Source organism: Ruditapes philippinarum, unplaced genomic scaffold (genome assembly GCF_026571515.1).
Source record: "Ruditapes philippinarum isolate M1 unplaced genomic scaffold, ASM2657151v2 ctg4908_1_1_1_1, whole genome shotgun sequence".
NCBI classification, from domain to species: Eukaryota; Metazoa; Mollusca; class Bivalvia; order Venerida; family Veneridae; genus Ruditapes; species Ruditapes philippinarum.
In genome coordinates this window covers 139,653-163,575 of record NW_026862890.1, presented here as the reverse complement: position 1 = coordinate 163,575, position 23,923 = coordinate 139,653, and the positions used below count along the sequence as shown (strand labels likewise).

Sequence of the window (23,923 nt, the reverse complement as noted above, 5' to 3'; positions counted from 1 at the left end):
AATCATGTCTGAAATAGGGACTTTTTTGAGCGAACCTAATAACATAAATCAAGAAGATGTTGATCGCATATTACCCAGAAATATTACAAAACTTGATTTAAGCAGAACGCAAATGAATTTTATCAATGTGTCCGCAGTAGTTAAAACATTGTTTACTTTACAGACTATACCCAGCAAACATTACATATAGGACCAATGTCGGCCCGATATCGGCATCCGAAGTCGGCTCGACATCGGATGTGCAACCCGGCTCAAAGTCGGGCCGATATCGAATGCCGATATCGGCTACCGACTTACAGCCGATGTTTTACCTTCATTCATAATAAGCTTTTTTATTTTTTACAGCATATTGGTATGCTTTACTTAACATATAACAGAACTATATTTATTTTGCAATACCTTTTATTACATCAGCAAAATTAAACATTCATATACATAATATTAATTTAATATATTTTATAATTTACACATACATACTTCAATGTTTAAAAACCATGTATGTTTAACTTACGATTTTTCCTTGCTAACACACATAAAAATTTAAACATTAATCTTAACATGTTTCCTATAAAGATCAGTCAAAATTAAATTGTTTTAACAAATATACTTAAGTCATGTGACTGGCAAATACAACCTTGCTATATTCATACTACTTTTTGTTTAGATAAAATAAGCTCAATGGCATGTTTCTTACTTGTTCCTTTGCTTTTTTACATCCTGTAGACTTAAAATCTGTCTAGAAAGTGTCAAGCTGTTAGCTCTGATATATTTAGTAACTGTATTTTAGTTTTTGCAATTGATTTATACTCCAGATATTACGAGTTTGAGTTAAACTTTAAAAGAATAGCTGACTTTTTTCACATTATCATGTTGAATAGTTAAACAGCATTTTGTAATTTGTACATGAGTTAAAAATGGCAGGTGTCAATTGTGGTTCCTCCAGGAGTCTCGATATATATGAACTAATTCAATTGTTTAGTTTTCTACAGTTCTTTATTTCCACCATTGATCATTTGCCAGATGAGCAGCTATTTCCTGCTATTGAATTTCAGCTCGGTGACTGTTGCCCTCTTTTTCATCCCTACATTCTGGAGCAAAAATTGAAAAGAAACCTTATAAGTATATGTGTGTGTGTATATAGATACAAGTTACAAGCTAGTGAAGCTACAAATCTTGTCTTGATCTGTATTTAACACATATATAAAAAGAATATATATTAATTAAACAGAAAACTGGTTTTTTTTAAACATTTATGTTAATAAATCAGTAAAAAAAACAATGAAACTTTACATAATAACTCTAAAAGCTCAAGCTGAATAATTATTTTTTCGTTATCATAGAATTCTTTTGTCTACTTACTCATTCTAAGTGTTGCCTAGGATTCTGTATTGCATCAATTGGTCATCTTTAGCTTCTAAAATGACATTTTCTTTCTCCAAAACCAGCTATTTCAGTTGTCAGCATTCTGATTCAGGTATGTTTGTCATGTCACAGACAGATGATTAACCTGCAATGAATCATTCGTGTTTCAAACATTATTCTATAAGAAAATATATCAACATAATAATATATTCACATTTTTATTACTTAAGGACTATGTTAAGAAAAGTGTCCTTTCAAAAGGCAAGCAAGCACTATCCATTTCTTTTAAAGTAATCAACATTTCATTATTTCAGAATAACGCTTTCATTTGACATCTCTATCATAATTATAACGTTTAATAAAAATAAAAAGAAAATTATAATTTGATGTTTATTGTCTCTCAACCGCTTAATTTCAGGCAACAATTTAAAAACAGTCGCAAAAATGTATTACAAAATAATTTTCGGCGAGATAATTATGAAATTCCCAAACCTACGTTCAAAATAGCAATGACACCGAATACTACAACAATGAATTTATTCAAAAGCATAAGTAATTTATAAATTTACCAGTAGTATTTGAGAAAAAATCCACTTTTTTTAGTTTTGGCGCAAACTTCTTCTGATGGCAGGTGGGCTAGAAAAATACCACGTTGTGCAAATCACTTATACACTAAATCGGTAACAGACATGGAGCCAATATAGCACCGAAGTATTTTTATGAAAACTACTTAATTGCTCTTTACAAAAGCATCGATTTCTTGCTGAAATGAATTTGAGAAGAATATACTAAAAACTCATTTAATTGAATAACAGGAAATAAATGTATATTGGACCTATATCGGACCGATATCATCCTGTCTTTAACAAGTTTGTATTTATCGGATATATATCGGTTCGATATCGGAAAGCCGACTTCGATATTCCGACATTTAGCCGATATCGGCCCGATATAGGTATGTTTGCTGGGTAAATGTATCGTACTCGGTTATAGCAGATATATGGTCTTCAGATGACTTGCAAAAAGACGTTCACTGGAAAGTTTTTGACGTAAGTTATCTTATCTTTCCACCAAAAATACTTCATTTTCTTCCTGGGAAATATGTTTTGAGGAACGAAACAGCTAAATTGTCACAGGCTAAAAAACAAATTAACTATCTGAAAACTATATTCACTCCATTGCTTATGAATATGAGCGGAATAGCCCCTCCGTCAACGTCATGGTAGGTATATAACTGTAGAGTTACTATTGATAAACCTTTAGGCTGGACGGTTAAAGAACTTTTTGTTAGGAATAATAATATTAAATACCTGGATGTTGATGTCTTATGCACTGTCTACAAACTAACATCTCTATTACATGTCGATTTGTCGGATAATGGATTGGAAATGGTGCATCCTACTATGTGTTTACCAAACTTGGAACATGGAAAATGTTTTAGCCAGGTTAATAGAAGGTGAAGGACAGTACGAGTTTGTTGCTTTTCTATCATACAGCAGTAATGAAAACGAATTTGTACAAGATCACGTGATTAACCAACTGAACGAGAATCTTAAACTGATCATTGGAACGGATCGTGATCTTATATGTACTGGAGATAAAAATTATCGTCCTGGCTTTACGGTTCATGATGAAACAGAACGATGCTTAAACAGAGCTTCCGTGGTCATACTTCTTTTGTCAGACAACTTTTGTCGTAGTCAATATTGCCAAAACGAGATTGATAAAGCATATTTACTGGGTAAACCCGTCGTTTCGATGCTGTTTGGAAATGTAGACGAGGAGATAATGATGCATACGTTGCACGGCTTGTACAAGAGAGACGCCCGCATTCTTCGGAAAATTGAAAATGGACAGTTGGTACTGAATACCACGTGGGAAAATATATGTATTTCGCTACTGAAAAAGGTGGCTCTTTAGTAGAGAGAGTGTAAAATTTGTACATTTATGTGAAAATGTTTAGTGTTAATTAGGAGAACACCAGTGCTACAAACTATTTATAATGAAGTATGTTAATAAGTTTTCCTCTTGTTCTAGCTGATAATTGCTGTGTGATTTTAAAGCAGCACGCCTCCAGATTCGTCCTTATTTTCATGAAAATTTTGAAAATGTATTTAGAAGTAAAATATTGTGAAATGAACAAAGAATGTAATTGACACATTGCAATCGGCACTTATAATAAACGTAAATTACAAAAAATTGGGGTCAAAATATGCAAAAATAGCACCTACTGCAAAAATAACGCAGTAGACATAAGGTGATAAATACTGCCAAAAACAGTCATTAATTGCAAAAAAATAAATAAATTATCACCGGAATCTTTATCTGTTTACTTTTCTTAAAATATAAGTACAGATTTTCCAAGTTTTATTTTTATGATCAGTTTTGGCTCATCTGGAGGCATGCAGCTTTAAGTTTGAATTGTTGCAAGATATTGTGACAGTTTTGTATATCTGTAACGTTTTGTTCTAGCTATATTCTATTTATTAAAATATACATTATTTTTTAATTTCATCTGCTTGACAGTAGTATTCACATATTTTAAAATTATTATAATATTGTTAACTGAAATTTCTTGTGCGCATGGTACATTGGCTGTTTCAAAAATATCTATTGTTTTGCTTTTGTTAACTTTTGGTATATTTTCCTTTTATTAAATAAATCTTGATTATTTTTCTTACACTTTATTTGTGATAAAGTTCTTAGTGAAATACACTGAATATTATGGAGGCTATAGGTTGAAAAAACTTAAGCCTTGTTGATCTGAGTTGAACAGTTTGCTAACGGACAAAATACAATTGTATTTCTTTGTATGTAAACTCCAATGTTGCATTCTTGGATTGAGTTTGCCGATTTAACAGTGTAAATATGTATTTAAACAAAATACATTTTGTTAGACGACAAAAACGTAACTGGTTTTCTGAGAGTAGCAATACCAAGCCGCCGACAAAACAGAAGTTACTTTCTTAGCTTTGCATTGTCAAACCATCATGATTCGAATCAATATTATCCAGCTGTACATGTTTTGCTGCTTTGGTAGTTTAGCGCGGAGGAAGGTAGTCTAGTACTGGTGTAACTCTCCAGGAACGATGGTTAGGAAACTACCCGCCTATATGACTGAAATGCTGTTGAAAAAGGCGTAAAATGAAACAAACAAACAAACAAACATGTTTTGCAATAAGAGATGAAATAAGATCCGCCCATTTGCCCGCCCACTACATCATCGTAAATAAACTTATTTATCCGCTCATTTTCGTTAATTACATGAACCGTCCTAGCTGCGGAGAAAGCAATAACACGCACTGGCGTAGATTCCGTTAACCACACATTTTAGATGTTTGCAAATCATGACAGTTATTCACCAAAAATAAGTCATTTGCATGATTGTCATTCTAGGCCTTTATTCAATCAACATTGATTATAGGCCTATAAGTTTTGAAAAGTTGTTCATACCCCAATTCCTAGAAAAAAAGAAACTAAACCTCACCAGGTAACTGTCTCAATCGAACTTTTAACAGGGTTGCTTTGAGATAGATATTTTTCAAAATTATTGTTTAGACTATATTCAACATGCTCTTTTTAAAGACAAATAAATTTTTCTGAGGGGATTCCAATTTGCATTGGAATGTGAAACTATGGAAGCCCTGGAGGGACATTTGAAATTAATATTTAAAACTTAAAACTTATTATTTAATTCTTAATATTTAAAATTTAATTCTTAATATTCAAACATTAAGAACATAATACATAAGACGCGGGTATTTGAATTCAACGGTCTCTTGCAAAAGGTTGCTACACGAAGAAAAATTGGCAAATTCGATATAGCTGCTTACAGGTAATTGTCATTTTTTATTTATATACAATAAACATTCCGAGAAATATTATATCTCGATTATTATATTTTCATGCTAACAGTTGAAACCATTAAGATATGTTACTTTTATCATGGTGCCGCTTTACATTTTATTGACTACATGGTGTCAAAAGCAGCAGTTGAGAAAGTTTACCAATACATTTTGTTCTGGTTGAAGTTTTAAAAGTGACAGCAATATACCTGCTTGGCAGGGGTTAGGTTTGTCTAACGATAATGTTTAGTTGTTGCTGGTGGATAACAATATTACATGTTTACAGCCCCAGCCCTTTGTTTTTATAACGCTATATTACATTTCTTTATATTTCTTTTAAGGTCGTAAACATGGATATCCCGTTGCTGCTTGCCGTTATCATTTTATTGAAAATGACTCCTGTATCAACAAATGTGTCATCCCTATTGCCGTCTGGAAACGGAAGCACCGGGTTAAAAGTGATTACGCAGTACTTTCATGCTGACTTCAAGTACGCACAAATTGTTTTCCCACAACATACGTCTTGGTCTCCGTCAGATAAAGAGGATACTTCGTTGTAACTATAACGGGCGTCACCGTGTCATATTTACTCCAAAAGAAGTAGGAAAAGAATTGCAGTTTAGCGGGGACGGCTTATGGTACCAAGGTGGATGAATACGTTGAAGGATTTGAGTGCTCGTGGACGAATTGATACGTCAAACCCTATTCATGCAAAATGCTTTCGATTTTATTTAGCGAATGTTCTTCAAGTGGGACTTTATCGCATTGTATTCACTAGAATTTACACAATGTGCGACCACAGAAGCATGTAGACATGTGCACTTGTATTGGAAGACCAGAAATAAAATGTTGTTAAATGTACTTTCAGGTTCTACTGAATATGGTGTTAATGCTGATTTGTAGGATATTGAATTTGAAACAAATCCAGATGATTGAACATTAGACAATAATTTATATACTTTTCAATGAATAAACATTGATGTTCATAGTTTTCAGAAGCATGTGCTTTTTATGTTTAACTGCTAGTTAAAATTTCAAGGCCGATCTCGAGTTCGCTTTACTTATTGTAAGAACAGGTCAAATGTCAAACGGAAAAAAAATAAAAGAACTTAAACACGAGACCTCTCTTGAAACATTCTGATTCTACATTGATGATTGCATGACAAATCTGACTTCGAATAAACATTGCTAGAAATCTTAGTAGACCGTATGTAGGAAATTAGAAAATAAACCAGTGAGCTTTTTGTAGGCAGTACTAAAAACTTGCCAAATGTTCTCCAGAAGGGATCAAATTTTAGCGCTTTTTAACCCCAAAAGACAATGTTTCAACTTTGACCTACATATATGACCTATGGTAAGTTTACAAGTTGTTCCAACTGAAAAAAACAACATGTAGTGTTCAAAATATTTTTCTTTGATTTGACCTATTTTTTACCCCATATGACCCAGATTCAAACTCGACCTAAAGATTATCCACACAATTATTCTCATAAACTTTTAAGTTGTTCAAGTTGAAAATACAGCATTTAAAGTGTTCTCTATGTTTTTCCTTGATTTCAACTAGTGACCTAGTTTATGACCCCAGATAACCCAGATTAAAAATTGACCTAGAAAATCAATTAGATAAACATTTTGAACAATGTTGATGAAAATGGGATACAAAATGTGACCTGTAATGTGTTCACAAGGGAAATGTTGAGAAACACACCGACAGACGACACACAGTGGGCAATGACAGAAGCTCACCTTTAAGATGAGCTAAAAAGGCATCAAGATATATCAGATTTTCTCTTTATTGAATTAAACACAGAGCTCTATTCATTTCTGAACAGTTTTCAATGCAAATTGTTATGCATCTAAAATGTTGTTTTAAAATAAACTGGCCAACAAACGTTTGTATACTACTGTTTGATCCACTAAGTCTGTGACAAGCTTTAAACCATCTATATTTTGTTTATTTTGCGTTTATTTTAAAAAGACTCTAACTCTTGTGAGTGAGCTAAAATGGCTGAAATTAACAATGACGAGAAACCCCATCATTTTTGACATTTTTTAAAAACAGTTGGTTACAAGAAATTGATATCTGGTCACAGGTTCCGTGATAAAAATAGTAGTACAGTACTTTGACAACTTTGGTATCATCCCTTATGCTACTGTTGCCAAAGTAACGCAAAATAACTGTTTCCATCAAATGGAAAATGTTCCTTATGATTTCCCTGAGCATTAAGCATTTTCACTGATTTTACAGTGCAGTCAGCAGGTAAACCATTCAGTTATGCACTGCTATTTTAAGACAAATAACAGCAAGAAAAGAAAAATATGGATGATCATATTTGTTTCCCTTACTGATGGCGTATAGATAGGTTATAGTTGTTTGTTAAAAAGTATAATTAAAAAATAAGGCAGCAAGGTCAGTGTAACAACTTTTACTCTTTTATTACAGTGACTTATCAAAGTACAAAATCAAAGCTTAGTATCTACACTCATCAATGAATAATCGCTTCGGGTCAAATTTCCAATTGATAACAATTTGGGGTAACTACCTACAGCATACAACATACAAATAAAAGGGTATTCATTCAAAAGTTAAAAACATAGCAAGTTTTGCCACGTGGGTAAGAACTGAATGCTCAACTAGGCAAACTCAGCAAAATGATTATTTTTCAACTAAATAGAACAAGAACTGTCACTAAAAATAAACATATGCCACAAATGTGCTTTAAGCATTTGGCAGGTACAAAAAACTAACCTTTTACATTGATAAAAGTGTTGAAGAAGCAAACATTATTATAATAATTACATCATCATCTATAATTGTCAATTAGTTTGTATGTTTATAATTATCACAGGGTTACAACATATATGTTAGTTGTATACAATTTCAAATGAAAACAGAAAACGATTGATACCACTACAAAATGAATTTCCGTGTATCAACCATTTTTAAATGAATGTTATTATCATTTTACCAAAGAACCAAAACAATTACTATCATCAACTTAAAAAACTAAATATTGATATGGCCCATTCAATACAAAATGTTGCTGCGATGAAGCTTCTGAACAATTATAAACGTTTCCATCTCTTTCTAGGAAGACTGTGTTCTGTACTTCTGTTCTAGAAACCACATACCGATCTTCAAACGGATCACTTTCATGAATTATCTTTTTCTGGACTCCCAGACGCATTAAAGCACCGCGATATTGATTGGAAAATACTTCAGATTGTTCTTCAGAATGTAATGAGTGCTTAATTTTGCTGTACTTTATTTATGTTAATAGTTCTGTCGCCCTTTTCTACAGGGACTCCATTTATCATGAAACTTTTGTTCTCCTTTTTTTTTATCTCAGGTATATATGGCACTGTGACGCATACAAACTGTTAGCTCCTAAATACTCTGTGAAACTGCATGGATTTTGGTCAACATCAGTATAACTGTCAATCACTTGTCCTGATGCTTAAGCCAATGACAAGTCGTAGTCCTTCACACTGTCCATGTTACTTTCTCCGTCCGGGAAATAGTTACTTAGCGCTTGATATCTTATTCTTTCTACTGCCAGACTTTCCCCCAAATGTGTAATACATCACGCGTGCTTATCCACCTTTTGCTTCAGTATCAACTCTGTACTTTCCATCTCGGTAGTTCTGCCATCCCATTTTCATTTTATATGCACTGCTTTGTCCTCTGCCTTTCTTTACAGCAGTTGTCTAAAATATATTAAAGCTTTTATTAACAACCAATTTCATACAATTTTGGCCTAGAGGGACATACTCTATAACTGATGTCAAACTAAACAACCTCCAAAACTTAAATAATAGAATCTTTTAAAATATTATAACTTAAATTAAAAGTTTAAGCTATACATTCCAAATCATTATCGATAAAATCAGCTGTTAAAATATGTTTGCAGTACAATGTACTGTAAAAATAATCTATGTAGAGTTGTTGCTGTACAATTAATTAATGGGTTGAAGCAATTTATTTCAGAACGCCTCTAAATTGATAAATTGTGGTAAAATGAGGTTTCGTTCAACATAGATTCTTCTTTGACATTGATTTTATTTATCATTTTACTTTCATTGAGCACAAACTTTATGTTTCGAGAATATAATCTGCTATATGTACGGAGTTCCCCTTTATATCTACATCTAAAGTTTTGTTTACCAAACCTGTGGCAAGGTTTTTGCAAACTGCAGGCATTTAAAAGCACACTATTACAACATATCAGTCTTGTAATGATAATTTCCAATGCAAATCAATGATCATACCAGTAGGATGATGGTAGCCCTAAAACACTCCTCTTAAAATCAAGGCTTTTCATTTAAGATTTACAGTACCTAAATCCACAAGGACAGCATGTCCAGCCTGCTTGATTGTAATGTTTATTTTATAGCAGACGCTGTGAACTGCATCAAAAATGGACTATTCAATGTAGGTATAAACAAATGTGAACAAACGTACCAAGTTATTTTATATACCCCTCAGCCCAATTCTGACCTTTAACCCCATCAATCCGGGACGGATTGTCTTTTGCAATAAATAAATAAACCCGCCCAAGCCAGTCCTCACCATGAAATTAAGTGTGTGTGCGTGTCATAGTGTGATTTAAAACAGCTTTTCTTGTATATAAAGTCCAACTTACTTTACTTCCTTCGCTACTCGTATTCTCGCTGCCGCTACTTGTGGCGTCAATCTGTCAACGGAATGGTTTCCCGCGTCCATTTTTAATGATAAGATTTAATTATTAAATATTAAAAATTTAATTTTAAATATTAAGAATTAAATTTTAAATAATAAGTTTTAAGTTTTAAATATTAATTTAAAATGTCCCTCCAGGGCTTCCATATGAAACAGTTAAGCTGTTATCTTACAACTTTCAAATTTTCAAGCCAACATCTGGTAGAGATTTAGATTTTGCTACGACCAATTACTAAAATACCAGATCAAATTCTGACTGTTGTCTTTCCTAGTAGTAGCATTAACTATTACATTAGTAACCTTAATACTAGCTTATGACTTGACTAGAAAACGCGTTTCACGCGATTAAAATTAAAACCAAAGTTTTATGTACACTTTTTTACTTTTCATTTTAGTATTACCATACATTTTAGATATATTTTCATATTTTTACCATATTCTTTCATCAAAGGTATGTATGTTGATTATTAATTTATGATTACCTTGTTTTTAAGCCATCACTAACAAAACTTAATACATATTATGTGTATCAAAAACTAAATAAATAAACAGTTTCAAGTTTCAAGTAGTATTTCTTGTATATAAAAATAGTTATCTGCCTTTAATCAGAAAGAAAACAAGTTTAGGTACCAGCTTTTAAGATTTAAGAGTTGTAATTGATTTAGTAAAATGCATTAAAAGGGGTTCGCTGAAGACCTTAATCTACGCTAGCTTACATATCTTTTATAATAAAAGGCTAAATCACACCCTATGACTCAAAATATATCCCATTGGGGTAAAAAGAAATGTGAGGATACACGAGTACGAATAATTTCTGATGAAAAGTTGGCTCACCTACTATCGTGGTTTGTGTCGTTATATATGGGAAACATTCCTTTATGTTTAATCACCAACTTTAGTTTTTGCATATTATTATGCTCATTATCAGTATTATGACGTTCTGTCAACGTAATTACATGGTTACATTATAACTAAATCACATTTCATTACTTTAATATCCTGTGCTAGAATGCGTTTTAACAAAATCAGAGGATATTCAAAGTCAACTGTAATGCAGTTGATGTATGCGACATATATAAGAGTTTTATTTAATTTGAAATATGTTTGTACTCATTATAACTGTGCAGTAAGAGTTGCCTCTCTTTATATTCTGCACTCGTAAATATTCTGCTCTCGTAAAAATTGGCTTCGCCTTTTAATCCTCGTCTATTACCGTGATAATGCCGTGTATGGAAGTTGCAAGGCGTTAGAATGTAAGTGTGGTGCTGTCAACCTGAGTGTTAACTGGTGCATTCTCAACGTCATAATTTGCGGCATAAAACGTGTTGTGAACGTTCTATCGTGTACATTTATACATGTCGAAAATTTGAAGTTATACATTTCTAAATACAGTTTGCAATTTATGTAAGTTGCATGTAACTAGCTTCCATTTTATCAAATTGAGGTAATCAAAACGCTTAATACCGATGCAGTATGTAACTTGGGGATCGACAATGAGATTTTTACTAATCTGTTAAGTAGAACTGAAGTATGCATTGTCAAGTTAGTTTCAAAGGCTGAATTTTTGGCAACTATAATAGCCTCCATAGCATAAAGTGGTGTCTTATTCGAAAATGCCACCAATATGTTGCGGCAATGCTTCATGTCTGAACTGTTTCTTGAGACGTAACTAAATGATTTTCTGGTTTTCGAAACAGATCCAAGGGTATTTTCCTATACTACTTCACTAGAAATTTATCAGTCTTAATATCCAACCCTAACCACCGTTACTTTACTTCCTTGTTTTCTTTTTTTTCTTTTTAAAGCGTTACCCTAGCCATTATCTAATCTAATGTTGTGTTTTTGGATCTCAAGGAAATGATTACAACACAACATTTTTTGGTTGTTTAAAAGCAGTTTGTTCAGGTCAATAGGTTATTTAGATAAGACGGATTGATTATTTAACATTCAAACAACGTGAGGGAAAAGCCCCGGTAAACTTGATAACAAAGGCATCTTCCAGATATTTAAACGACTATTAAAATATTGTTGTTGTTTTTGTTTGGTTATTTTTTTTCAACATAACAGTATACTAAATACCTTTCCTTAATATCTATATCAGTTAAATACATATTTATTTTAAAGACATGGTTTCTTAAATAACTGAAAAAAAATGATGAATGCAAGAAAACGATATTGTGTTGGAATACTTATCATATTTGTATTGTACGTGCAAGTTGGAAATACGAAGAAGATTTACGAACAATGTAAGGAAATTAACAATACTACATTGGTATGTAATTATATACCAAAGACATTGTCAGGAAACTGCAAATATGTTCGTATTGTTAACTTTAAAAGAGAAGATGAAATCGTAACTCTCAATAGTTCAAGTTTCATTCATGACAGCTGGGCAAAAGTTCAAACCATCGAGTTCAACGACCAAACAGGTTTTCGGTGTACTTTTTCTCGTGAATGCTTTAAAGGATTAATATCTTTGAAGGAATTGAAAATTCATTTAAGCCATTTTCAACTTGATACAGATGCGTTTGTCGGTTTACCACTAGTACATACATTAGATGTCAGCAACTGTTATCGTCTTGTTATACATGATGTTTTTAAAACTCTGGAAGTGAAAAGTGCGTTACCTGCCTTAAAGAATCTTATCATGTCTGAAATAGGGAGTTATAGAAGCGGATCTAATAACATAAATCAAGAAGATGTGAATTACATATTACCCAGAAATATAACAAAAGTTGATTTAAGCAGAACGCAAATGAATTTTGTCAATGTGTCCGCGGTAGTTAAAACATTGTTTACTTTACAGACTATAAATGTATCGTACTCGGTTATAGCAAACGCATGGAGCTCAGAAGCCGCTCAAAAATATTTTCAATTGAAAGTATTTGACGGCAGTTATCTTGTCTTTCCAAAAAAGACAATACATTTCATTCCAGGGAAATATGTTTTGGCGAACAACAGAGTTAAATATTCACATACGTCTAAAAGCTTTATGCACTTTATGAAAACTGCATTCACTCCAATGCTTATTAATATAAGCGGGATTGTCCCTCCTTCAACGTCATGGTGGATATATAACTGTAAAGTTACTATTGATAAACCTTTAGACTGGACGGTTAAAAAACTTTTTGTTAGGAATAATAATATTAAATACCTGGATGTTGATGTCGTATGCACTGTCTACAAACTAACATCTCTAATACATGTCGATTTGTCGGATAATGGATTGGAAATGGTGCATCCTACTATGTGTTTACCAAACTTGGAAAAAATTGTTTTATCTAATAACAATTTGTTCAGAATGCAAGAGAAAAATCGAAATCTCTTTGGCAAGTTGTTTGCTTCACATAGTAAACTTCGTGAGATAAACTTATCAAACAATCGTCTTTTAGAAATTCCTAAAGATATGTTCAAGCATAACAAATTACTTGAAAGAATTGATTTCTCATTCAACCATCTTGAGCAATTACATTTTGATTTGATGGAACTGTATCATCTTCGTACGTTAGACGTTAGTAACAATAACATAAAGATTCTAGACGAGTTATCTATCAATAGCCTAAATGGACTTCCTTGCTTAGGTCCACACTTTCATGTTGACGATCGCTGTTTAGTCAAAATGAAATCAAACCCATTTCTTTGTTCAACATGTTCCTGCAAGTCTTCCATCCAATGGCTCGTGAGTTTAACGAAGTTGAATATTGAGCAGCACGACTTAGTTTGCAAGACTGAAGATAAAACTTTTATAAATCTCGATGAATCGGTTACAAGAAGAATTCAGAATATTTGTAATAGAAAAATTATCATCATTATATCGACTGTATGCACAAGTGTTACACTTATGGCAATTTGTATAATAGGTATTATTCTACACAGAAGAAACAAAAGGCTCAAGCGACAAAGGAACATGGAAGATGTTTTAGCCAGGTTAATAGAAGGTGAAGGACAGTACGAGTTTGTTGCTTTTCTATCATACAGCAGTAATGATGACCAATTTGTACAAGGTCACGTGATTAACCAACTGAACGAGAATCTTCAACGGATCATTAGAACGGATCGTGATCTTATATGTACAGGAGACAAAAATTATCGTCCTGCCTTTACGGTTCATGATGAAACAGAACGATGCTTAAACAGAGCTTCCGTAGTCATACTTCTTGTGTCAGACAGCTTTTGTCGTAGTCAATATTGCCAAAACGAGTTTGATAAAGCATATTTACTGGGTAAACCCGTCGTTTTGATGTTGTTTGGAAATGTAGACGAGGAGATAATGATGCCTACGTTGCACGGCTTGTACAAGAGAGACGCTCGCATTCTTTGGAAAATTGAAAATGAACAGTTTGAACTGAATACCACGTGGGAAAATATATGTACTTCGCTACTGGAAAAGGTGGCTCTTTAGTAGAGAGCGTAAAATTGTACATTTATGTGAAAAGGTTTACTCACAGTGTTAATTATGATAACACTAGTGTTACAAAATTATTTATTATGAAGTATTTTTCAAACTTTTAAATATGTGATCCTATTTTTTTCTGCCTTATAAATGTTGTGAGAATTTAAGTTTAAGATGTTGTAAGATATTGTGACAGTTTTGTATATCTTAAACTGTTTTGTTCTACCTTAATATTTAATGTATAAAAATCTAACATCTTCTTGACAATTTGACAATTATAGTATTTAGATACTTTAAAATTATTAAAATGTTGCATACTGATATTTTTTGTGTACATGGCACATGGGCTGTTTCATAAGTATTAGTTATTTTGCTTTTTATACGCCCGAAAGCATTTCAACATATATTGTTATCTTATGCACCTGGTTGTACGTTCGTCCGTATGTTTGTCTGTCCGTCTGTAAGCAGGTTTTTGTGTTCGGTGTGTATCTTTTGAATCGGTAGAAGGAAATTGAACCTTCTTAGCAGAAAATTTTACCATAATGAGAGATGTTCAGAGTCCAGATTTGAACTTTCTGAAATTAAGACTAAATCAATTTGTCTTCAATATCTAAATTTTGTGTCCGCTCTGTATCTTTTGAAGCAATTGGAAAGAATTTAAAACTTTTTTTGCATAAATATTACTTACATTGAGACGGTATGCGGCTAACAAGTTCGGACTTCCTAAGATCAAAATTGGCCCCGCCTCGGTGTTAAATTGATTTATAAAGACCTATATAGGACTTTTCGTGTTCGGTCTGCATCTTTTGAAACGATGGAAGGAAATCGAAACTACTTGGCAGAAATGTTAATCATAATGAGACGATGTGATGTGAAAATCGCAGGTTAAACCTTCCTCAAGTCAAGGTCAAGGTCACACTTAGTCATTTTGTATCAATGTCAAAATTTTGAGTCCGCTCTATTTCATTTAAACCAATAGTAGGAAATTAAATCTTGTCGACAGAAATATTTATATAAATGAGATAATGTGCTGAGCGCTGTTTTGGACACACTCGGGTCATAGTCAAGGTCATACTGCCTCATTCAAAATCGTTATCTTGTATAAGTTTTTATATTACTAAGGAAGATTAAAATGTATGAATTTATTAATATGTTTCCTCCCAATATATATGTATGTTAACCTCCCTTTATTTCCCAAAATATATTATTTCATTATGTTGTTTTTTTTTCAAACTATATATTTTTTTGCCCCGAAGGGCGGCATACAGAAATCGCACTGTCCGTCCGTCCGGTAATCTTGCCCGCAATTTATCTCTATAATCGCTGGGGAATTTGTGAAACTACACAGGATTGTTTGCACCATACCTAGTTGTACATAGTATCTTAATTTTCACTTGAATATTTTTGGCATATTTATGGACCCTTAATGGTCAATTTTTGAGTAAAAAAAGTTTGCCCGCGCTTCATTTACAAAACCGCTGGGGAATTTCTGTGAAACGTCACATGATTGTTTGTCGCCAAGCCTAGTTGTGCATAGTATCTTGATATTTTGCTTGATTTTGTTTGGGACACCTATGGTCCCTGAGTGGTCTATTTTTTAGGTAAGGAAAGTTTGTTCAAGCTACATCTCCAGAAACCGTTGGAGGATTTCAGCGAACCTCCACAGTATTGTTTGTCACCAAGCCTAGTTGTGCGTACTCTCTTGATTTTTACAGTTATGACCCCTGAATGGTATAATTTTGAGTAAAATAAGCTAGTCCACGCTATATCTCCAAACCGCTCGGGGATTTCAATGAAATTTCACAGGATTGTTTTTACAATGCCTAGTAGTGCATTTTGATTTTCTGCTTGAATTTCTCCGGCATAATTATGGCATCAAATGGTCAATTTTCGATTCAGTTAAGCTTGTCCTCGGTTCATTGAAACTTTATTCACACAAAAGTTATTAAATACAGTGACTTGAACATGTTTTATCTGAAAAAGACAGGTAATAAAAATCGTAAAAATCATAGCTGTATATGTCGTTTCAGAAAATCCCTTTCGTCATTCATATGAAAAAAATCTCAAAGATTAAATCTTTCTGGCTTACTTTTTCAGAGACAGCTCTTGTTTGATTTTTTTTTCTGTTAAGAGAGCTGTACGTTATTGAGGACCTTATGGTATATATGATTTTATCAATTTGAAATAAGGCAATTATATTGATTGAAACTGGTGTTACTTAAAATATGTGAATTCAATAAATAACAATAAGTTTTGAATGATACATGATACATGAAATGTCAATTTGTAAGACAATTTATCAAAACTTTGGACACAAATGATGTACTGACAGTTGTTTATTTACAATGATACGTCTGTTTTGCCATATTCTGGGCAATCTTTCTCTAATTGAAAGACTGATATAGATTGAAGGGCTAATGTAAAGTGGATGTACCTGTTTTATTATAATTATGTTAAAACAAACTTTTAGGAAGAAATACCAATACAATTAGTTGAAAAAAGTCCATGACAACCACTGAATTTTTGAATTGCTGTATTTTAAATGCTTTTAATAAAGGTAGGTAATAATAACACATTTTTGCATGCTCAGAGTAAAAGCTTGTGTTTTTTGCATGAAGCATGCATTGTTGACACCTACAGAATTTATATAAATCATGCTCCTGATTTCAAAACTGGTCCAGCCGCAGGGGCCAAATAAGTAGAAAAACTTATTTTCATGTATGTTTTCTTATGTAAAGAAAGTTACAATGCTCAGATCTTAGTAATTTGGCATATATAATGATATAGAAGAACTCTGCAATTGTTCAAATGATTATTTCACTGATACTAAAATTAGCTGTGCCCAGTGGGTTGGTTTGGTGAGGGGTTAGGTAGGTCTCAATTATATGTACTCAGATTCATAGGACATATGTTTTAAAGGTATTTTCCTCAAACATACAACATGTAGAGCATAGATTTTGAGCATGTATCATCATTTGTTAGAATAGCATTTTATCATTTTTAGGCATAATATTTTGTGCTTTTTTATTTCTTGTATAATATCATTTATTTGTGTGTTTTTTGTTTATTGTTATCATTTAAAAACCAACATTATTGATGTTTTCAATCCGTATATCATTTGTGACAATTGCATGGAGGTAATTCCCACTCTGTGCTTCAAAATAAGCTTTGAAGGGTATAATTGTTGATATGGTTGGGGCTTGTTCTCCACAGCGAAAGCTGTGTCGCTAAGTATTCATGTGACAATAGCATAGCTTTTTTGTCATGTATCAATATAGATCTAAATTTTGATAATTGAAATAAAACAATTAGCAGACAAATGTTAAAATGGGTATATCTCTGTTTAAATTTTTGTTGTTGCTAATTTTGAATTTAATTTACTTTGAACAAATTTGCATTCGAGTGTATATTACCACGCTTATGCAGTACTCTTGTTAAACTTTTGGCATATTTTACTTTTTAGGTACATATTGATTATATTTCTTATTCTTTATTTGTGGTAAAGTTATACACATGTTAATTAAACAATACTCTACTTCTAAGTGTTCATAATGTCATAATCTTTTCATCAGTTGCGTCTCTCGAATTTATTTAAAAAGAGTAAACTTGTGCTTGACATTAGTTTTTCACAGAAAATCCGTCAACTTCTTCCTGTCGACAAACTAAGCCATCTCTTTCTTGCCCTTTTTTTACTATGAAACATCTACTTGCACAAATTATTCTTTCTTTTATAAATAGTAATTGTTTTTATTTTTCAATTAATTTCTTAACGTTTTTATTTTGTGTTTCTAATGCTTGTTAATTTCAATAGAAGGCAATCATTGCTGAAGAAGCTAATGTTAAAAAGACTTTAAGTAATAGTTAAGTTACTAGTTTACGTAGTGATGTTATCAAAATTTTGATTATGCTGAGAGTATTCAAAAGAAATCAGAATTTGTATAAAGTATACACAGCGGGCTAGAAGAACGTCTTTGCAAGAGCCTTTATTGGAAACCTGAGAGGCTCACTTACCACTTGAGGTACACTACACTACATTTTATCTACTTTGGACATAAGATAATTGTTCTTTGTCATTTATCACATCATGTATGACAAGGATCATAACTCATAGCATTTTTATTTCAAGAAATATTTTCTCTTTGAACTTGCACTTAACTTTCAAAACTTGATATTCCTTTTGCTCTTATCGGTTTTGTAACTGAAGGAATTGTCTTAAGATTTAAAATTGCTGTTGTTTCATTTAGAGCATAAAAATGTCTGTTTCATTTTTACTGATATTACTGATATTGATGCATCTTATTAAGGTAATTTATATATTCCTAGAATCATTATTCTTATTTGTATAATTTAGGTGTTATTGCATTTTGTATTCTGTTTCATACTAGGTATTGCGCTTTGTATTTTTACATGTTTTTGTGTTTTACATGTTACTTTTGTCTATAGTCTGTCTTAAATCATTATGATATATCAAGAACTATTTTAATGTAATGTTTAACATCTTAGAATCTTTATCTCAATTCCAGATCATTTTTTAATTCCGAACTTTTTGGCTTGTCCCACAGGTGTTGAGTTTCAAGAGTTACAGAAGTGATGTTGAAATATATTTTTGTACTTTTTATTTGATTTTTTTTTCTAACATTTTAGCTCAGAAAGTCATAATGGGTTCAATGGAGTTTATGTTATCGCATGATCAAACATTGAAATATTTACTTACAAAAAATCGATGTTATGAATGATTTCCATCAAATATGTTGAGATCTTGGTCAGGGGATCAATACTTGCCCTGCCATAAGTGGCTTTTTATTAGTTCCATCGAGTGTTTATGAGTCTTTGTTTATCTTCCATTGCTTCAAATATTCCACCATTTCTGTCACAACCATTTACTGAAGCTGTGCACAGCTTGTGTTCTCTACTCTCGTATAAGCCTCATATTTTGTCAGGAATAGGATAGATCTTTCCTATAATGTTTTAATTACTTGCTAGTACTTTCCAAATATCTGAAATTTTAGATGATGAACTAGGTGGGACATAGTATGGAGCCCTGATAAAGAAATTTAGAACAATTCCACCAAATCTTAACTGTTACAATCCTTTCTTAAGAGAACGACTTAAAATACTTTGGATATTCGGGTTGATAAATATTGTGATGCGGATGCGTTTTGGAACAAATAGGTACCTTGAACATCTTAAACGAAACAAATGAGCGGCTGGACTACATGAACATGTCTCACAACACTGTCGGGTTTAAACATTCAGTTCACAGTTATGTGATGAATATAAGCCATACTTAGAATTAAATTGCTGCTAGCACTGTGATAATTTCTGTTCTTTGCAAATTGTATCTTTGCTTTTGCGCCGTACAGTACATCTGAAAGTGTTTTCCTGTGTAAGGTTCTTGATATACTATAAATCATCTTGCAGGGCTAATATGCACCTATGATGTAATTAGTTTCACTGAATAGCAATGCTACCATACAGGCAGTTAATTAAAAATATAATTAGTCATTGTTTTGTTACTTTTGTAAGAAAAGCAACGAAATTTTGTTCAATATGTAACCCGTTATTTACTCTTTTACAAACAGTTGAGATAACATCTAGAGAAATATTTGTTTTTCAGGTTTTTAATATAACTAAACAATGTCATTATCAATTTAAAAGTAGGCTGCTACAGTGTTTCTTATAAAATAAAAAATGCGCTTATAGTTAGTTAAAGCAAATAAAAGACACTATTATAACACTTTTGACTTCTTGTCATTTAAACAGTACAACCTCTGGAGAGCAGCCATATCTAGAGCAATAACCTCTTTAAAAGGACAGTATCAATTCTTCCAAAACGAAGACAATGAAATATATTTAAACACTCTAAGGTAATATTTGTCAGCAACAACCAAATTCTTTACCTCCAAATTCTAGTGTTCTACAGTGGTTGTAATAAAAGTTATTTGAACAATATTAAAGTTATTCAAGCAATAACGAGGATGAATATGAGAATTCTTCAAATCTCAATATAGTTTCAACCCACCGCAGAATCTTAATGTAAATATATGATTTTCGTACTTCCATTTACTTAGACGTTTTGTTTGTTTTACATCTTTCGAGTAAATTAAAGTTTCTTACTTTTATGCTGTAATTATGTTTACTACATGTAATATCATTTTATAACATTAAAATTAAATATCATAATAGTAAAGCTACAAGGTGCATTAAGGGAGTAAGTCTTAGAAATAGTTGAACATTCTTCCTTTATATTTTCGTCGAAGAGCATTTACACTGCATTATAATTATAAATCTAGATTTATCAATTTATTGTTGAAAACACAAGCGATAACAAATATATTTTTCATATATGTAACAATAACAAGATTACAATTGTGTGCCCTATAGGATAACAGTTTTGCTTAATAGTTTTAGTCTATTGCTTCCCGTCTTTGTCGGGAAATTGCATTTAAATGCATGTGCCGTTAAATGACGCGAACTTATGCGTGACGTTAGAGTACATAACTTCCTATGTTTTGTATTCTAACACTCCTCGTAATTTTGTCACTATAGACAAAGAAGAAAAATGAAAACGGTGTTAAACCTCCAATAAACACTGGTTAAAGACTACTTGTATATGCGGCTGTTCTGTTTTCTCCCACGATTATATAGCTTACACATCCTTTTAAAGCAACAATAAAAAAATTATTTTTCCCACATACACCAACGCCACAGATTTTAACCATATCAGTATTTTTTTATTTTTTTTTTACAAAACGGTGCCAATCTGTAAGCAGCGTAATGACATCATCCTTAAGTATAAACTCATTCATAAACGCGCTACAATGACGTCAGACACTGATGTTAACACAATACAATCCAGTCTGAGACGTAAGTTTTTATAGTTGAAAACTTGATAAAATAACTTTTTTCCTAATTATTTCTTTTGATTAATAATTTGTATATCTTAGCAACAGTAGGGTGGAAATCAAACAGCGTTATACGAAAATCGGCCCCGAGAGTAATCTCCGCTTGAATAAATAACGTTAGTGATCTTCCTTATTTTGTCTATAATATCGGCCTTCGTGACCAGTTCCTACGCATCAAAACTCCTAACTGGTGTTAAATAGCCAATAAACACCGCTAAGACCGATATTATTTCTTAAATATAAACGTTAGTTGTTTTGAATAGACGTATAAACCAGACACAACGTGTTGTACATTATTTTCAGTAAGACATTACCCTATCCGAAAGTCGGTTTAGAAATATAAGGTCAACACAAAATTATTAACGAACGGGAAGTTTATACTGTACAAATGGGTACTTATTCTTTTGACAATATCACTCACTCGCTCACTAACGCACGCACGCACGCACCAACTCACGCACTCACTCACTCGCTCAATCAATCATTCAGTCACTCACTCACTCGAAAAGATAAAAATAAATAACGATGATAGAAAAGTTACATCCTGACTAAAGACACATTTGAAAAAATAAACTAAAATTTAAGGTCTATAAATTTTTATTCATCTTGTTAAGACAATACTTATCTTTTTTCTCGGCCTATCTCTGACCCAACGGCAAAAAGTGAGTAATTGTGTAGTTCCCCGTTTTTCATGTCTCAGTATTGCATTTGATATACACCTACAGCTTTCGGCGAGGACCAAAACGTTTAATTTTCACCTATAAGCCTTTAGCGACAACATGTATAATTATACACTTAATGTTGGTTTGTTTTTTTAATAAAAGCACTTTCAAAGATATGTAGATTTGTTGAATATATGTAGATTTGTTAAAAATAGTGATGCGTTTTTGGATATCATTTGTTTTTCTGTCACAGATTTTCCCAGGTACAGTTATAATATTTTTCCTAAGTACAATAACAAATTATATCATTCATTCTATATGTACACGCGATGTAAAACGCATTTCAAGATGACTGTTTCCGAATATTTTAACCGATTGTATGTCAAGTAAATGATTTATCCCGTTATACAAAGATATACGTTTATCAACATATTTGAATATTATTCCAAATGCGAAAATTTTAAAATTATATAACCAAAGATTTTATTCAACCTTTTCATTTACTGTATCAATAATTAATAATAAGCAGATTTAAATGGAATGTTATTTAATGGCGCAACTTATCTTTTCATACAGAATATATACCGTCCATTCATTCCTTTTTATCATAATTTTTTCGCCTCGTCTAGCACAAGCTAGTAAAGATGAAAGAGTTATACGATGTTTTGACTGCAGTATTGACATGCGGAACAAACACTGTGATGATCGCTTCAATGCCATAGCAATTGTCGTTAAAAACTGTCCCGGGTTTAGCTGTTTTAAAGAAAAAATCTAACGAGGGATGAAAGGGGTTTTATTATAGTAAATTTTGCCCCAATTTTTTTTGGGGTTTTAAAAACCCGCTTGAAAAAAAAATAAAAAAAAGGGCCCGCGCACGAAAAAACCAACATAGTGCTTTTGCCCCAAATATGGATCCAGCCCAACCTGCGCACCCGGGCAGTCAAAACAATCCACTGTTCCCCATATTTCTCTACTTTTTGAAAACTGTCAGGGGAAACAGCATGGTTCTGATCCAGACTGCGCGGAAGCCGGCTAGGCCCTGGTCGGGTCCATGCTGCCGCAAACACATTATGTTGGTTTTGTCGTGTCGCGGCTCAAATCATTAGAAACATTAAACATTTTATTTTGTTTCTCGCCTGCACATTTTATATTACAGGTACCTTACAAATTGTAAATTCACATTTTGTTTAAGGTGTCATGTTGCCTTTTTATATGGCTGTTTCTTTTGCTTTAAGATATACTGTGCTCATCTTGGAGTAATATATTCTTTTTCCAGAAATCAATTGAAATCTATATATTTCTTTCTGAATATGTTTAATTTTAATAAATGAATGTACAAACTGTGCGTGGGAAGCTGCATATCTATTACGTCATTTCTTTAAAAAAAAATCTGCCAGTTTTTTTTATGACACTATATATTCTAATTGTGTCCACCTATAGTGTGTAGAGTTTAAAACATAAGTTTTATTTATATTTAAAAAGAACTTTTTGTAAAATTATCAATTTTGAAATTAAATTTTAAAATTTGTGAGAAAGGGAAATTTTCTTTAAGCCACAAACAAAAACCAAACATTACAGCTTGACCCTTTTTAAGAAACTATTTTTTCAAAAAAAGTTTAAAAATTTTTTTAAAAGTTATTTTTTTTTAAAAAACATAATTTTTTGTTTTTTGTTTAAAAAAAATTTTTGAAAACAAAAACCACTTACCGACTTTACCTTTGTTAACCCCAAAACCCTAGTTTTATTCCACTTTAAGGGTGGGCTTTAAGCGTGACGTAATGGGGTTCTTTAAAGAATTTCAGAAAAAAAATTAAGAGCCGCGTCGCAAACGCACTATGTTGGTTTTGTCATGACACGGCTCAAATAGCTTGTAAGAGAGCACATTTGGCAAGGATCACATTTGTAATATCGGTGTGACATATATGCTCTGGGACATGTTAGAAATGTGAGAGGATGTGTTTTCGACAAACTTTATGGAAAAAAAGTTGAATCACATTTGTCACAAGAAGAAACAGTTATTATTGTTTTGTAGCATAATCATTTGTGAAAAATTATAA

The 23,923-nt window shown here is 32.2% G+C and overlaps 1 protein-coding gene and 1 long non-coding RNA gene across 2 annotated transcripts; one reads left to right on the top strand and one right to left on the bottom strand.

Moving 5' to 3' along the window:
• Nucleotides 1-516: 516 nt before the first annotated feature.
• Nucleotides 517-2,082, bottom strand: LOC132720537 (uncharacterized). The gene is made up of 3 exons (XR_009624360.1): nt 1,932-2,082; nt 1,360-1,507; nt 517-1,088 (listed from the first exon to the last, which is right to left on the bottom strand). It is a non-coding gene; the product is annotated as an uncharacterized LOC132720537 (long non-coding RNA).
• Nucleotides 2,083-13,207: 11,125 nt separating this feature from the next.
• LOC132720540 (toll-like receptor 4) lies at nt 13,208-14,308 on the top strand. The gene has a single exon (XM_060704696.1). It carries the CDS (start codon nt 13,208-13,210, stop codon nt 14,306-14,308), a length of 1,101 nt encoding a protein of 366 aa, XP_060560679.1.
• Nucleotides 14,309-23,923: the final 9,615 nt, after the last annotated feature.